The 17,179-nt window shown below is 32.0% G+C and overlaps 1 protein-coding gene across 5 annotated transcripts in view; it reads left to right on the forward strand.

The window, feature by feature from the left end:
• The window catches only part of LOC121410326, a 71,880-nt gene extending 55,571 nt beyond the window's left edge, over positions 1 to 16,309 (forward strand). The window contains exons 5-13 of one of the 5 annotated variants that reach the window (XM_041602336.1): positions 92 to 253; positions 691 to 849; positions 1,408 to 1,642; positions 3,611 to 3,697; positions 3,922 to 4,020; positions 5,358 to 5,379; positions 6,740 to 6,758; positions 10,376 to 10,405; positions 12,900 to 16,309. In XM_041602336.1, coding sequence (XP_041458270.1) covers positions 92 to 253; positions 691 to 849; positions 1,408 to 1,642; positions 3,611 to 3,697; positions 3,922 to 4,020; positions 5,358 to 5,379; positions 6,740 to 6,758; positions 10,376 to 10,405; positions 12,900 to 13,513 — 1,427 coding nt within the window. In that variant the 3' untranslated portion in view covers positions 13,514 to 16,309. Of the gene's footprint in view, positions 1 to 91; positions 254 to 690; positions 850 to 1,407; positions 1,643 to 3,610; positions 3,698 to 3,921; positions 4,021 to 5,357; positions 5,380 to 6,739; positions 6,936 to 10,375; positions 10,406 to 12,899 lie in introns of all 5 variants that reach the window. The other 4 variants (XM_041602340.1, XM_041602337.1, XM_041602338.1 and 1 more) reach the window with 4 other exon arrangements.
• The last annotated feature ends 870 nt before the right edge of the window (positions 16,310 to 17,179 follow it).

A 17,179-nucleotide genomic window follows, 5' to 3' on the forward strand; every position in this document is an offset into this window, starting at 1 on the left:
AAAATGCAAAGTCTTTCTGATTTTGAAGCCTTGAATACTAATTGCTCGTTTATATTTCCATCATGGTAATTGTTTGATCTCTCTTTGATAGCATCTAATCATGGTGACCCATCAGGAGCTCGACCCAAGGAGAAGAGAAAGATTAGAGCAGAACTATCTCTTAATCTAGATGATACTATCACAACTCCACAAACTGATGATGGAACCGCTCCTGCTATCCTTACTCCAACTAGTACAGAGATGTCATGGGAAGGTATTACTTCTTTCATTGAATACAATAGTAGATAATAGTGGGCAATGTCATGTTTGGTGTTGGGCCATTTCATACACAAGCCACAGCACCAATTAGTGGAATGGCTTGGGCAATGAATGACCTTACCATGTATGGTCAGGAAGATAAAGTAAGGTCAACTTGAAATCACCTATTGAACTATATCAAGGGGGGGGGGGGGTTGTTGGCGAGACTAGTAAGTATGTACATGTTTATTTTCTGTATTAGCTATCTTATCAATGTATATGGCATTTGGTTTCAATTTGGTTTGATAGTCTTGGATCTAACCATTTAATATATTTTATTGTAGTCTGCAACTTTCACCATTATTATAAAATAGTGTCATTGGACTCACATGTAACTGTCATAAAATACAGGCACATAGTCTTACCAAATCACTTTTCTTTTGTCTTATCTAGATGATACACCAATGAATAAAGCAGAACCAATTGAAGAGTACACTGCCAGGGAAGAACATGAAGATAGATGGAGATGGAGAAAGGTTAACCTAGGAGGAAAAGACTATACTATTGATATGAAGGCAATCAATCCATACAAGAAAGTATTATCTCATGGAGGTGAGTCCAATTTACAGATGAACCGGGTTACTAGTATCATTTGTGCAGTCCTTTCTTGTTCATTCTGTACAAAGATAAGCTGACATTCAAAGAAAATAGCAGAAATTATGCAAATGATGTATCACCAGACAGAAGAAGCTTGAATACAGACTGTCACAGCAGTTTGGTGTCATGTGTATTGGATGGTGTGACAAAGGAATATGATGCTACTGTCATGATAGAGATTATCATCTTGATAAGTGATTAGTTGGTATACATCTGTATGATGCTGCATTCAGTTCTATACTTGAACTTCAAAGAGACTCGTGCATGGCTTTTGAAATCATTAACAGAAATGCAAATAAACCTTCAAGTTGGTTTCCAAATTTCAGGTGCAATTATTGCATTTACCATTTAGTTCTTTGCATCAACCATTAGTGCAAGCTCATACTTGTTTTAGAATGGAAACACATTTGTTTCAAATGTGTTTCAATCTAGCAAATAACAAAATATAATAAGGTTACTGCCTCGGTTTTTATACAATACTTAAAATCAAATCATTTTCTTGCTCAATGATAGGTTACTATGGTGAAGGTCTGAATGCCATCATTGTCTTTGCTTCATGCTACCTACCTGAGAAATCTAAGAAAGATTATACCTACATCATGAACAATCTCTTCCTCTATGTTGTAAGCACATTGGAACTACTAGTGGCTCAGGAATACATCATCATCTATTTCCATGGTTCTGCATCTCGTGCTAAGATACCTTCTCTAGGATGGATGAGGAAGTGTTACCAGATGATTGATAGAAAGTATGTAGTGCCTCATCAGAGTCACTCAAGTGAATCTTTATCAATAACAGATAATAGTTCTCAGTTACAATAACAATGATGTCTCTTTTGAAAGTGAAAATAAAGAAATAAAGAATTAGAATTAGTTTATTATTGGGACTTATTTATGTCATGATAAAAGAGTGAAAGTGGGAACTTAGATTTACTTAACATTATGACTATCTATTTCTTCGTTTCCTTCTTCAGTGTTCTTTGTACCTTTTGAAACAATATTTCTGTTTCTCTCTCTTTGTCTCTCTCTCTCTCTTTCTATCTGTTAAGAATCATCACCTATAAGGTTTTTGTCTCACCTGCATAGCAGAGTGAGACTATAGGTGCCGCTTTTCCAACGGCGGCGGCGGCGTCAACATCAAATCTTAACCTGAGGTTAAGTTTTTGAAATGACATCATAACTTAGAAAGTATATGGACCTAGTTCATGAAACTTGGCCATAAGGTTAATCAAGTATTACTGAACATCCTCTTAGAGTTTCATGTCACATGACCAAGGTCAAAGGTCATTTAGGGTCAATGAACTAAGACCATGTTGGAGGAATCAACATCAAAATCTTAACCTGAGGTTAAGTTTTTGAAATGACGTCATAACTTAGAAAGTATATGGATCTAGTTCATGAAACTTGGACATAAGGTTAATCAAGTATCACTGAACATCCTGCATAGTTTTATGTCACATGACCAAGGTCAAAGGTCATTTAGGGTCAATTAACTTTGGCCGAATTAGGGGTAGCTGTTGAATTCCCATCATAACTTTGAAAATTTATGGATCTGATTCATGAAACATGGACATAGTAGTAATCAAGCATCACTGAACATTTTGTGCAAGTTTCAGGTCTCATGATTAAGGTCAAAGGTCATTTAGGGTCAATGAACTTTGGCCGAATTGGGGGTATCTGTTGAATTACCATCATAACTTTGAAAGTTTATGGATCAGATTTATGAAACTTGGACATAGTAGTAATCAAGCATCACTGAACATTTTGTGCAAGTTTCAGGTCTCATGATTAAGGTCAAAGGTCATTTAGGGTCGATGAACTTTGGCCGAATTGGGTTTTTTTGTTGAATAACCATCATATCTCTGTAAGTTTATTGGTCTAGTTCATAAAAAGTGGACATAATAGTAACCATGTATCACTGAACATCTTGTGCGAGTTAGAGTACTTTTCAAAGTCAGCACTGCTGCTATATTGAACTGCGTGATGCAGGTGAGATGGCCAGAGGCATTCCACTTGTTTAAATTGTGTTTTAGTAATTATCTATATTCGTAACTTATTGTCTGAAGCTACGTAAGAAATTCAAAACCCCTCATTGGCTCTTTAAGTATGAGTGCACACTCAATAATTTGATGCAATTATTCATTTTCTTTGGGTCTGCACATTGCCAGTGTACTCTTAATAAATAAAAAAAGCTAGGTTGGGGTTTTAAACATCCCACCCTATGTAGTTTAATTGCTTTTGTGAATACGAATTTGAGATATTGAGTTTTTAGATTGTAGGTATAGTTGCTTATCCTTGTTTGCTAATTAGGTCACATCAATGAGACCTTCATCAGACTGAGATTATTATAATCCACTCCACTAAAGACATTGGTAGACCACTTCTTGATATCTAAATGGCACTGTTGAGACTGAAATTAATCTAAATACACATTTTATTACTCAACTAGTTTTTATTTCTTTATTCTCAGCAATAAGGAATAGGAAGGGCCTTCAGAATTAAATATTTTAGAGTGAAGGGGCAAATGTAGCCTGACATACTCAACAATTGGATGATATAATGAAAATTAATTTGATGACAAATTTTTAGACATACAATTGTTAACTTTCCTCTCATATTGCACCATGAAATGCCATCTTCAATTTGATTCTTATCTTTTTGTGCACAAATTAGTTTGTGATATTCACTGTTATAACATTGTGTTTGTATACATATAGACTGAGGAAGAGCCTGAAGGGGTTGTATCTGGTACATCCAACAACATGGCTCAAGGCTATCGTTCAACTCACTAAACCTTTCATCAGGTATGGCCTTAATATTTTTATGATAATAATTGTGTAAACTTGCAGAGTGCATAATTGCTTACAGTAAGTTACCAGTGATGTCTATTGTATTCATATTTGTATTTTTCAAGTATGAAACATAATCTAAAAGATTGAACTTCAACTTCCCTCATTTTCAGGCCTAAAATATGTAGATGAACATAATTGTAAAAGCTGTATTTTATTCATTGAATGTCTTTGAACAGTCACAAGTTCAGCAACAAGCTTAAATTTGTCAAGTCTCTGACTGAGCTGAAATCATTGGTTTCCATGGAGTATGTCTATGTTCCTGAAGAGGTCAAAAGGTCAGTATATTAAAGGGATGTGATTTGAATGCTGAAGGATGGAATTGATTGAGGGGGGATGTAGTTGGTCTGATAATGACAAATAATTGTGGTTATGGAGGTGATGATGATTATGAAGGTAGTTATGGTGATGATTATGATGATGATGATGATGAAAAAACCATAACAGCGAAAAAAAGCTTCAACAGTATAGATTAATTTCATTTGTATAATATATATTAATCCATCTTCCTATACCATGAGCTCAAATACCATGTAATAAGTGGGAAGACACAACAAATATCTGAAGCTTTCATTCAATAAAACTACTTTGACTCTTTTCATGAGACAGCTCTCTCTTTTCCATTGATATGGTATCTTCATGTATAGTATGACAGACATAATATATAAATTACAAACATATATGATATCCCTTTATATTGTAAAACTAAATTATTTTCATTCATCTGCTTTCAATACACAGAGAAGACATCTTCTTTGAGTAGCCTCCTCTGTAAGAACAAAATATTTTAACACCAACCCTTTTCTACCTTCCATGTAGATAACACACTGTTCAATAACAAAGCCCTTAAGTTTTTAATAATTATATAGTTACACCAAACTGTATATCTGGGGTTTCATTCACTTTGAAGTTTTGTACTTTTTTGTCATGAATTTTATAGATGATAACAATTAACTGCCCCAACGTATTTTTAATGTGTGTTTCTTTAACTGTAACTTTTTCATGCATGATCATCAATAAGTCTGTTTGCCATTGCATATTTATTGAAATGTGTGTCCCTCAAAAAGTGCTTGACCTTTTTGTTTCTTTGAAAAGTCCTGAAAAATTAAGTCTTACTTTGGAAACAACAGATTAAAGAAAAATAGTTTCAACTAAATTTTGAAAAGAGAAAGAATTTTTGAAAAAAATTATTTCATTGACATTGAGAAGTCTAGTCCCTCAAGTTTATAATACCCTGAGCAATCATTTAATATGTGTGGTGATAACAGAATTAGATTTCCTTATAATTTGTGAACATTGTGTATGTATGCATCTTAGTAACATGTAACCCCCCCCCAAAAAAAAATGAGCTCTAGATGGTGACAAGACAACTTGCCTATTCCAGGGCAATTTTCCAAGAACCAATCCACATATCATTAAAAACATAAACAGACAAATGCTGCTCCATTTCTTTTTGTTATGTTCATTGGAAATACCTGCATAGTTCTATGAAGCAGCAAACATTTCATTGACCATGGTTGTGGTGTAAATTCCTTATGTCATTTGATATTAATCAAACACTTTTCTTCCTTTCCTTGCTTTGTTTTCTTTTCTTTGCCTTGTCTTGCCATTCCAGATTTGACCAAAACAAGAATAAGGTAACAATCCTCTTAAAATGCATGTTTGTTTCTTCTCTCAAAGCAATTTCAATGTCTATATAACTTGCTTCAGCATTTACATAGCAATTAAAGGCAAAGCTATCATTTAAGTACCGGTACATCAAATAGATTCAAGCTTGGTTTTGTTTAATGGAAATATATATTGCAATAGATGTGACATATACACAGTGTCCCTGAAAAGTAGCGAATAAAGTCTGTTGACAAATCATTTAAGAAATTTGTGGTTGGGGAGTTTAAACCTTGCATCTTTAATTTTAAAAACAATTGAGAGCAGCTGTGAAAAAGCTATATATTCAGAATTATGTCATTTATGGCAACCTCGTATTGTTTGAAAACTGTCCTTATTCATGCAGAGAACTCTTTTGAGGCAAAGAAGTCATAACTCTTAAAAATAAGTTTTTCCCGAGCTCTCCTATTTTTTTTATAAAGTTTTTTTGAGGAACAAGGTTTTAACTGCCCGATGTTGATGTACATGTATACTTCCACAAATGAAAGAAATGTATCACTCTACACTATTATTGCAGAATGACAAAAAACAACAATTTACGTAATTTGAGCAATAAGGTTTCTTATAAATTGTTGAAAATGCTAATGAAAGAATGAACGTATTTGCAAGTATTAAAAGACTTCAGTTTTCTTCTATTCCCTCAGGGACACTGTAGTTATATATTTTATGTTTTGGTAAGACTCAAGACTGCATAATATGCATACTGTGGCTGAGGTAAAAGCATTTTTTTTAAAATGATTTCGTTAAAAAAGATTGTTAAGTTATTTGATGTGGTAAATATGAGTCATAAATAGAAATCCTAGTAGATCATCCATATGTCAAGCTGATGAATGGTTTTCAATATGATTATTACCATTATTCTTGGTAAATGGTTGTTACATTCAGATTAAAGCCATATAGTTCATGTTCATCAAAATGTTTAATAATAGCATTTCTTAGATGTCAGTAATTGTCTCAGTGTACAATTATTCTAACAGATTTAGAAGAATTTCTGAGAAATACATCTGAAAAGTTGCAGTGCTGCACTCCTCCTTCTTTATCATTGTTGTTTTTGTTACCCTGGTTACAAATTGTGCAAATGTTGTTTTCTTTTAATGAACTGTGTGAACAGAAATGAATAAAATGTGAATTTATGTTGCCAAAATTGTGAATAATTTTATCTTTTGAAATGTTCACCTTATGAAATTCACGGCAGTTGCAACTGTATTTCTTATGGCTCTGTTATCTCTTACTGCAATTTCTTCTCTATCGCTGTGCATTCTTTCTATAAAAATGATTGTTCCATGTGCTTTCTTTGTTCTTTCCATTTACTGTTTGTTTGTCAACATCTAGGGTGGCGGTACAATATGGGGTCAGTACCTCCTTTTTCCTCTCTCCCTCTTTGATCCCCTATCCCCATCCCTTTTCTTACCCATACTAAGCCTTTGGTCCCTTCACCCTTCCTTACCCCATCTTGCATCCCTGCATGGGCCTCTCTGGCCTTCATCAAACTTGGCCTATGTGCTACGAACTTCTCTTAGCATATTGTGTAAGGTTCTAGCATATGTACATGCATGGATCATTAATTGATTATTCATCTTGGTCATTTATCCTAAGTGATATATGACTACTTTAATACTCAAAAGCATGTTAGCATTTATGATCTACAAGCGGACCAAGTCCTCAAGAAGTTGATTTTGATAAAAAGTGATAAAATACACACAAGCATAAAGCTGAAAATTTTCATTTAAGTTTTGCTTTATTTCACAAACAATTTATGTACATGCTAGTTTGTATGCAAATGAGATCTGATGACATCATCCACTCTCTATTCCCCCATTATGGTGTTAAAAACATTACAATTCATTCCTGAACATGAGGAATTACCATTTTTGTAAACAGATGTGCTTCTATAAAGAATTTCCATTTCATTGTCAAATCTCCAGTAATTGAATTGTTCTATAATTCATATACATATATTAAGATATAAAGTAAAATACTGAATGTTTGATATCATCAGCTGTCTCATTTGTGTATTACTCATGTTTACAGCCATTCCATTTTGACTCTCGTGACATTTGCACAAAATTTCAACTTCTTAAGATTAATTACTTGAAAATTGTATATTGCTATTTATTCAAATTAGAGTATTAATAATATACATTGTCCAACAAAAATTTCGAATTTATCATTTTTGTTGGAGATATTTCAATAGTGACGCGACACTATTGATGATTCCTGACCTTACTGTACTTGTCTGTAATTTCCTAAGAAGATACCAGATTTTTAAGAAATTTTCTGGAGAGTATTTTGAAACATCTGGAAAGATGTTAAACTTCAAAATTCATTGATGCCTAACTTATTGTTTTTAGTCGATTGCCATTTGGAAATGTGAAACATGTGACACAGGAGTGTGACTCGCGGGACAAGTATCTTTTGAACTAGAATTGAACAAATCCTCATGACTTCATACAGTAAATTTGGCCAAATTTGATTCAAAGATAACAATTATGGTCATTTGTATCCCTTTATCTCTAAAACAAAGGAATTTCAAAATCATGCTCTGATACATACATCTTGCATGAAAGTTTACATGTGGGACTACATAGTTTAATCCCATATGTGTTATCAATAACATTTAACATCGTTTTCTAAATAAAAGTAATCATTCAAGCCTAAATAATGGACATCTGCCTAAAAATTCACATTCATTATCCTTTCCCCCAGAAATATTGCTCGTTTGTAATCTGTGACTCGTGTGACATAACCTAAAAAATCTGACAGCACTTAAGGGACTTGAAATATTGTCAATCTCGGGTTTTAAAAAGTGCCAAAAATAAAGTGATAAGTTGAAATGGCTATGAAATATGACAGAATGAAAAAATGGTGAATTTACAGACAACAGAACATGTTTTTATTAGTGTCATTATATAAGTTACAAAAAGACATACTTTTTCATGCAAGTTTGACATCTCTTTGGGATAACGTATCTTGGTCATTTGTAGGTGAAGGCCAGTGAAAAAAATCAGATTTGCACCTTTTGGACATGTACCTAGCCAAAAATGAAGATTCTCTATTGATTGGTTCAACTTGAAATTTGTCTATTTACATGGAATGACTAATTAGCATATAGTTTTGTGAAATTAAGATGAATTTCAGTTGTAGTAACTTCCTTATTATACATCCTCCGTTGATTGAATTTTCAGCATTATGCTTGTTTGATTTCTTTCTGTTTAATAAATCAACTTTTTGTTTGGGTGGACTTGACCTTAACAAATTTACTAACACTAAAAATGCATTATTTCTATTTATAGAGTAAACACAGGTGTATGATTTTTTTTCAAATACACATTTTAAAGTGTGAATAAAGGAAAAGTATTGAGTATGATATATCAAACAAATATCAGATCCTATTATTTATTATACTATTTCATCGTAGAGGATGTTTCTATTTATCTTTTATAGATTTTTTTAACCAACGACATTGTAACACTCACATTTATAAAAATAACTTAATCCTGGTATGAACTGTATTTTACCAATTATTTATTTGCATCTACTCTTTGAATGTTTATCTTATTGAAAGATGGATATAATTTTTACTAACTGCACTCGTAATTCATGTGTATTTTATTTGTATTTCATCATTTAAACGAAAATGCCAGTGTAGTTTACATGGTGATTGTGATTTACATTTAAGAAAAATCACTATAGATAGCTCTTTGGGGAAATAAAAAATGAATAGTTATGCTAATTGTAAACAAGAACCATAAACAGTGCTAGTGCGTCATGAGGGCATGCTCATTTTTTGTTCTTTTACTAAACCATTTCACATTACAATGAATTATTTCTTATGAAACTACCTATTTTGAAGAATCTACTTTGGATTCCAACTTATCTAGATTACTTGGTCTTTTCCAGTTTAGTTTAATGTAAGGAAGCATGCATTTTCTAGGATAAGTTTTGTCAAATTGTGCAGTACATCAATAATTGAAGTTGAAGGAAATGTTTCCTAAAATTGAATTACAATGACAAATTTTCCATAATTGTAACTGACTTGGAAACCATGATGTTCATTAGCTGCTGAGCTCTGTTAAAGTGGTAGTTGCCATAATGGCAAGTTATCATAATCATAAGATTTTTGTATTAAATAAGACTCTTGACCCCATTGCATGAAAATCACCATTCATAGAGATTCTTACATCAATGATTGCTACCATGGGAACATTTCTCAACAGACAAGCAAAGTGAAGGTTTCCATGAAAATTAGTGCAGATGATTAGTTACAAGTACATTAATTATTAAATTTTATGTGATTAGGCTATCCTGTTGATGACATATTCTAACTTGTGTTTATCAAAGTATATAGATGTGTCAGCTATTAATAATTTTGATTTAATATAGTTTTGTAGCCCTTAACAAATCTACTGAAGTAGAATTTCACTTCCAATATATGAGGTAATATAAGCCCACATTGGATTGCTCCTGCTCATGTGTGCTGTACTATGGTGTTTGATCCTATACAATCATCAATGAGATTGCAAATTTAGTACCAATTTTCATTGTCTATTCCATTTATACTTCAAGTCACATTTAAATCTCAAATCACATTTAAATCTCAAGCCTCTTGCCAGCATTGATTTGCCTTTTAAGCTTGAGATTAAGATTATTAATATGAACATAAATTGAATCAGGTTTGATATGTTGCCTTGGACAAGACATCGTCGAAGTTATCCATCTTGTACTGAAAATTCTAGGACAGTCTCTCGTGATTTTAGAGTAAATTTGAAATAATTATTAATTAGTTTCAAATGTAGGGAAGAGGTGAGATTTTTTTTAATGGTGTTGAAAATAGGTTTGTAAAATGATCTACCATCAAAAAAACTTTTTTAAAAAGAATTTTATTAGGGACATTTTCAAATCACTGTAATTGGTATGTACATTTGTATGATTTGTACACCTATTTCTTTTTACTTTTTGTTGGAGCAGCAAGACTAATAGAACTATGGTTAAACTCAGGTAATATATTGGTTATTAACTCCATTTAAACTTGTTTTTGCATCCCATATTTGGTGTGTTGGAAATAGAATTTGAACATGATGTTATTTGCTTCTGTTAAATAAATATGGTGCAGTAGTGAAGTATTTAAATGCATCCCAAATGCAAATACATTTATATTACGTGAATTTTGTATAAGAATGTTGCAGTTTGATATCTATTGAATGAGAAAATATATTTCATACTCTTGATTGTGCATCCCATAGTTTATGTGGTGGAATTATATATTTTAACAGGTCTGCTGGTTTGGTAAATAATGGTTTTCTGTATCAAACTATACAATAGAATATTGATATTGAAGATTCTATGCAGAAGCCTTCACATACATCTTTTGACATTGTCTTTTCTACGTATATATTTAAAAAAATGAAAAGCATGATAGCAAGCATAATTTGCATCATATCATTTATAAACTCTGTTGATGGATACTCAGAAGAACAGCATAGCAGCTACATGTATGGAGGGTACATCTATATACATACTGATAAGTACTGCACAATCTTCCCTTCTGCAAGATTTGCATTTTGTTAACATCATACAAATCAGGTTTTGAACTTTGGTCTGCAGGTTAACAAACTTTCGTAACTTATTTATCTTAGTCTAAGAGAAGATACTTATGGTGCTTCTAGAATATTTGGTTTCATTGCTAATTCTCTTATCTCTGGATAAACACATATATTCTACGTAATGATGCCCTGCCTATTTGCAAGTTTGGAGACTAGAGCATTCATTGATTATTTGCATGTTAAATTGGCTTCTATAAAAGTATGCAAAGTTTGTTTAAAAATCTATTATATCAATTTTGGAGCCTGGAATTCATTGTCTTGCTGGAGATTTAAACACTAATTGGTCTCTTATTATACATTGTTATCTATTGATATACTAATTAATTTAGTATTGATCAATTTGCTCTAGAAGTTTTCTGTAATGAATGACCCATCCTCCCATCAAGAAAGAATATAATTTGGGGAAACTGAAAATCATGATGGCATGTGTCTTTGTGGTTATCTACATATATTAATACCTCAATTTTTGTATGCACACATATTACTTTTATGTGATTACATGTAACATTCATACAAGTATACTTTACCTATTTATAATGAATATGGAATGCATGGTGTTTGAGATGTTTATTATCAGTACCATATGACTACTAGCCTAGATTACCTAGCATTTATCACAATTTTAGCAAGCCCTTTCTATATGACCATGTGCATTTAAGCAATGGTGGGTTTGGAAGGCTTACTGCATATTGTCATTTTCAATTCACCTTACTAGCATTGGAAAAGTGCAGAGGGGTGCATTTGTACAGGAAATCACTCTGATAAGGTTTGATAATTCTTCTGTCCAATTCAGCAATTAACAAGTGATTCTATTGATCAAGTCTGGTATAGCAGAATGAAAGATTTTTAACTCTTTTATATGTAATGACTAACTTGCATTTATTTAATCATTTACTTATTTCCTTTTTTCAAATATTCAGGCATGATTATAGTTCATTTGTGTAGATGGAAATGAAATCCTTAGAACAAGTTGACTTTTATGGAAACAAAAAAATCTAAGAATATGATTAATGAATGTTCAGAAAAAAAGGACAAAGAAGAAAGTTATGAGCATTTGAATGTTGAGAATTAATGTTAATGCTATGGGAAATGGAGAATTGGGACCCCCTCTTTGACTATGCAACCAAGATTTTTGATGGATCACCCCCCCCCTTGTACAGTACACTCTTCATCTGTATATTTTGTGAAACCTGTATTTTATGTCTGTCTACAAGGAGATTAGCCGATCTAGAAAAAAAAAGATAAAATAGACTTTTTAGTGAAATAAAAGTAATGGGAAAGTTGTTCATGTTTGACATAACATATTTGTTCATACAGCCTATGAAAGGATCTCAATTGAATTCTTGATCTCAACATTGAAATGCTCATAAATTTCTTATTATCTGTACAATTTTTCTCAAAACTTTCACCTACCTGTTTTTTTTCTTGCTTTGTCTTATACAATTCAATTGGTTTTAAGGGTTTCATTATCCTTTAAAATGAAATATGCATGATACATTTAATTTGAGCATTAAATTATAACACTTTCATGTAAGTATCAAAGGTTAGTTCAGGTAGAATTGTAAACTTTTCTGTTTAAAATTGAATATAGGATGTATCAATAAGATATATATTGGGCCAGTCATAATTATGATTTAAGAATTGTTAGCTTGTAATATAATTCATGAACCTGCAATGTTATATTTTCTATTCAAATTATTTTAATTTGTGTATCTTTCTGTAAATTTGATGTTTTGTGATATTCACATTGAACTATTCAATAAATATTTCATTCAAGAAAGAACTCTGTTTGATTATGATTTTGAAGAAAAAAACCCCCACAAACTCTTGGTTTACTTTATCAATATGTGTGTTCTGATGTGATTTTCTTGTTTTATATAATTTTGTAGGGTGGATAGCCGGTCCTCCTCCCGTTGACGATGAAGACTGGTTCTCCCTGGAAGAAGGTTATGATTCTGATTACTCCATCACAGCAGATTTCCTTTTGTCTCCTCACAACCCACCAAACTGGCATCGCCGACGGCAACGTAAACGTCTACTCATCAAGGCAGGGCATTTCAACTTCTCATCCTCGGACGAGGAAGGTGGGAAGGAAGGAGAGACAGGTGGAAGACGTCATCGTAGAAACTTACGCCAACAACACCAAGAGCAACATCGTCCACCCACATCTTCATCGCACCATGAGGATGAGAGCATCGTGTCCACACCCGGTAGTATTGGTATCAACCTTGGTCCCGCCATTAGCCCTCAGGATTACCTCACTGAATGGTACTTCAAACGCAGAACACAATCATGCAGTGGATTTATTGAAGATGATACCTTTTCATACAATCACATCATTGCCACGCCCGAGGTTGAAAGACGTACATGGAAGGAAGTGTTTGGTGATGCATTAGACCATGGTAGTATCGAGTATGATGGAGAAGATGAAGAGGAAGATGCTGATTGTTGTGATGGTAACTCAGCTACTGAGAGCCATGGTCAATTAGAATTAAGTTCTTGATTTACTTTCTAATATTTTGAATACTATTTTCTCCTTATTATTCAGTTAAAGTTGTATACTCATCATTATTCCCCTTTCATTGGATTTAAGAAAATATGTATTATATTGCATAGAATAACTTCTTGTTATTACTTATTGTTTATCTTGCTATAAAGGATAAGCAAAAAGATAATTTCTTCATTTTTTTTTCATGGGATAATGTTTCACTGTAACTTCAACTCGTTTTATGGTACATGTATTTCAAATTAACTTTACAGCAAATAATCCAGAGCTATTCAATTATAGAAATTACAATTTGCTTCTTAACTGCCAATTACTTAAAAACAAAGGTGACAATTTTACAAAGTAATTTCTTATTTCATGTCACAAAACTTGTATACATCGCTAGAATTCAGTTATTGTGAGGTGTTTAGTGCAATAAATCTGTCATGAATTGTTTAATTATTAAGAGTAAACTGAACATTTTATTGTACAATATACTTATTGCTGAGAACAAAGGAGGGATATATCAATATGTATATATATATATAATGGAAGTATATAGTTATAAGTGTGAATATTGATCAAAAAATATTTTGGATTGTATAGGTATGTTTATGTGTGTCTGTGTTTTTCTGATTTTGGCATAATGGTTTTATGGAATCAAACATATTTGGCATAATGGTTTTATGGAATCAAACATATTTATATGTTTAAGACCTTTATTGTGGAATGTTCTATTTTTTATTTAATTTTTCAGTATAGTTATATTTACTTGAACATTTCATTGATATGAAATAAAGCATAGCCATTTTTTGGTGTCTCCATTCTTTAATCTACATGAAACTATAATATTCAATTTAGCTCTGTATTACCATGAAAGTAAAATTTAAATGTGATATATCAAGTCTTTATTTCAGATTTTAAATTTCTTTTGTGATTGATATGTCTGTGCAGAAATGCATTTTCTGCAATAGATTGTATGAGGAAAGGCCATTTCTTAAACACCTATTTCCTGTGAAGTTATAACTTTGGTTTTACAATGACTTGTCTGTATGGATTATGAGTAACTCTTTTAGGCATCTTGACAAAATTCACACACAAAAAATGGGAATGCGGGGAAGCCATAGTGAAAGGTGCCGATTCCTGCTCAAACATGTGGCAGAGAATTTTGTTAAGATGCCTTTTATAGAAGTTGACAATAGCATCATCAGACAACATTCTATTAGAATATTCTTTTCTATTGCTAAATTTCATTATCTATGTACACAGAAGTTTTATGCTATTGTTTGTTTGGACAATTTCTATACTATTTGTACATGTATGGTGTCATAAATTCATTGAATTACTGTGATATTGATTAAATAAGGGCAGTTCCCCCCCCAAAAAAAAATAACAATCCAACCTGTTATTTGAATTTTAAGACACTTTTCATTCTGTTACTAATATTAATGCCTTTAATCCATTCTGCCTTACTTAAAGCCTTCTTTTTAGTCTTATACATTGTAACTTTCATAAGATAGATTTATTAAATCTCGGTCCTGCATCCGAGTTGTATACAATTAATAATATCCCAATATCATTTTTAAGAAATGCTTATATCACAATATGTAATGTATTTTAGTATTGCTATGTGTATATTGCTCTGATTTGATAAAATTTATTACATTTTTGAAATTCCTGTGACATCTTTTCATTTTATGTTAATATTACGTATGCACAGTTTTAGAACTATAATATTTTTGCTAGCATCTTATTTGAATCTATTTATGTTCCTATTTTTTTCAATTCAGATTTTAGTGCCTCTCCTTCCTAATAGAATTATTTCCTAAATAACTTTTGGCTGAATATTGATTATTAAAGCATTTGCTACATTATATAATTAAGTTGAACAAATCTTCACCATATCATTGTTTTTCTCTTTTTCTTATTGAATGACACATTTAGGCTATGATATCAATCCGAATTCAATTTATGAATGCCTTATTTCGCAAATAAATTATATCCACGCCTTTCCAGAATGATGAATATTGTGAATAGATTATAGTATAAAAGCCACATATGTCAGGCTATGTGAAAGAGTTTATATGCTTTATATATTGAAAAGGAAAGTTTTGAAGATTCAGTGAATATCTGTGTAGAGGACATCTGGTGATCAAATTTCAATACTGGACTAGTTTAATATATTCAATTTTTATCAAGGTAGTGGAGATTTTGATTATTTAATAGTGCATACTGATTATTATTCAAACTCTTTAATCCACATTGTTTATTGTCATATAATCTATCAAAATTACTTTTCTAACAAGTCTTCCTCTTTGCAATTGCTTTCATGTGAATTCCAAAGTGATATGAATTTAATTTAACCATCTTGTTATTAGTGCATATTTAGTTCTACGAATCTTTTTTTTAGATTTAAAATCTATTTTATTACTTGTGGGATTGAATTTGTACAGAAAGTCTAATGTAGAAATTATATAATTCTTATTGGTACACATTTCTAAATTTGAAATATGAAGTCATTTAATAGGATAAGATAAGAAGTACAATAGTCTGTGACTATGGTTATAAATTGAAGAGAGGGAGGCCAGTACTTAAGATGCATTTGTAGTGTGCTGCTTTTGTTTTTTCCATATCTGCAATTTTAGCTTAAAATATTATTGAAATAGTCAGTACTTGAAATCTGCATATGGTTATTGAAACTCATGAGGTTTTCATAGGTCTCTCTCAGAATATAAAATTGATGATAATCTAATATCATGCACAAGTGCAAACATAATGGGTTGAATTCAAAATAAAGCATACAGATATAAACATAATTTATTTGTCATTATTTGTCAATACTTTTTACTAGGAGAGAAAGAGAGAGAGAGAGATTAAGAAGAAAGGTGAAGAGGGAAAATATCTTATGAATAGTGTTTCATCAAGCTATTTGTAAGTTGGGAACAAATTAACTTTCAATGGGTGAATTGTTAGTTGCTACCTCACATTCTCGATAAGTTCAATGCATTTAGTGGAAATCAGAATTCATGAATTCATTTTTTTTATACACCCATCCTAGACGGGACGTATTATGGTATCATGCTCGGTGTCCATCTGCTGTCCGTTAACTTTTCCTTGCAAACGCGATAACTTCAGTTTAACTTAACCTAGGTTCATATAATTTGGTGTGTATGATACTAGCATGGATCCCAGGAAGCCAATCGATTTTGAGGTCAAAGGTAAAGGTCACACTGACATGTTTTCTTCTTATCCTTTTGAAGTCCTTGTAAATGTGATAACTTTACCTAGGCTCATATAATTTGGTGTGTATGATACTAGCATGGATTGTGGAATTCTTTTGATTTTGAGGTCAAAAGGTCAAGGTCACAGTGACATGTTTTCATCGCTTGCCCTTCTGCAGTCCTTGTAAACATGCTAACTTCAGTTTATCTTAACATAGGCTCATATAATTTGGTGTGTATGATGCTAGCATGAATCCCAGGAAGCCTATCGATTTTGAGGTCAAAGCTAAAGGTCACACTGACATGTTTTTCTTACCCTTTTGAAGTCCTTGTAAACACAATAACTTGAGTTTAATTTAACCTAGCCTCATATAATTTGGTGTGTATGATACTAGCATGTATCCCACGGAGCCTACAGATTTTGAGGTCAAAAGGTCTAGATCACAGTGACATGTTTTCATCT

This window comes from Lytechinus variegatus, chromosome 3, assembly GCF_018143015.1.
Source record: "Lytechinus variegatus isolate NC3 chromosome 3, Lvar_3.0, whole genome shotgun sequence".
Taxonomy (NCBI): Eukaryota; Metazoa; Echinodermata; class Echinoidea; order Temnopleuroida; family Toxopneustidae; genus Lytechinus; species Lytechinus variegatus.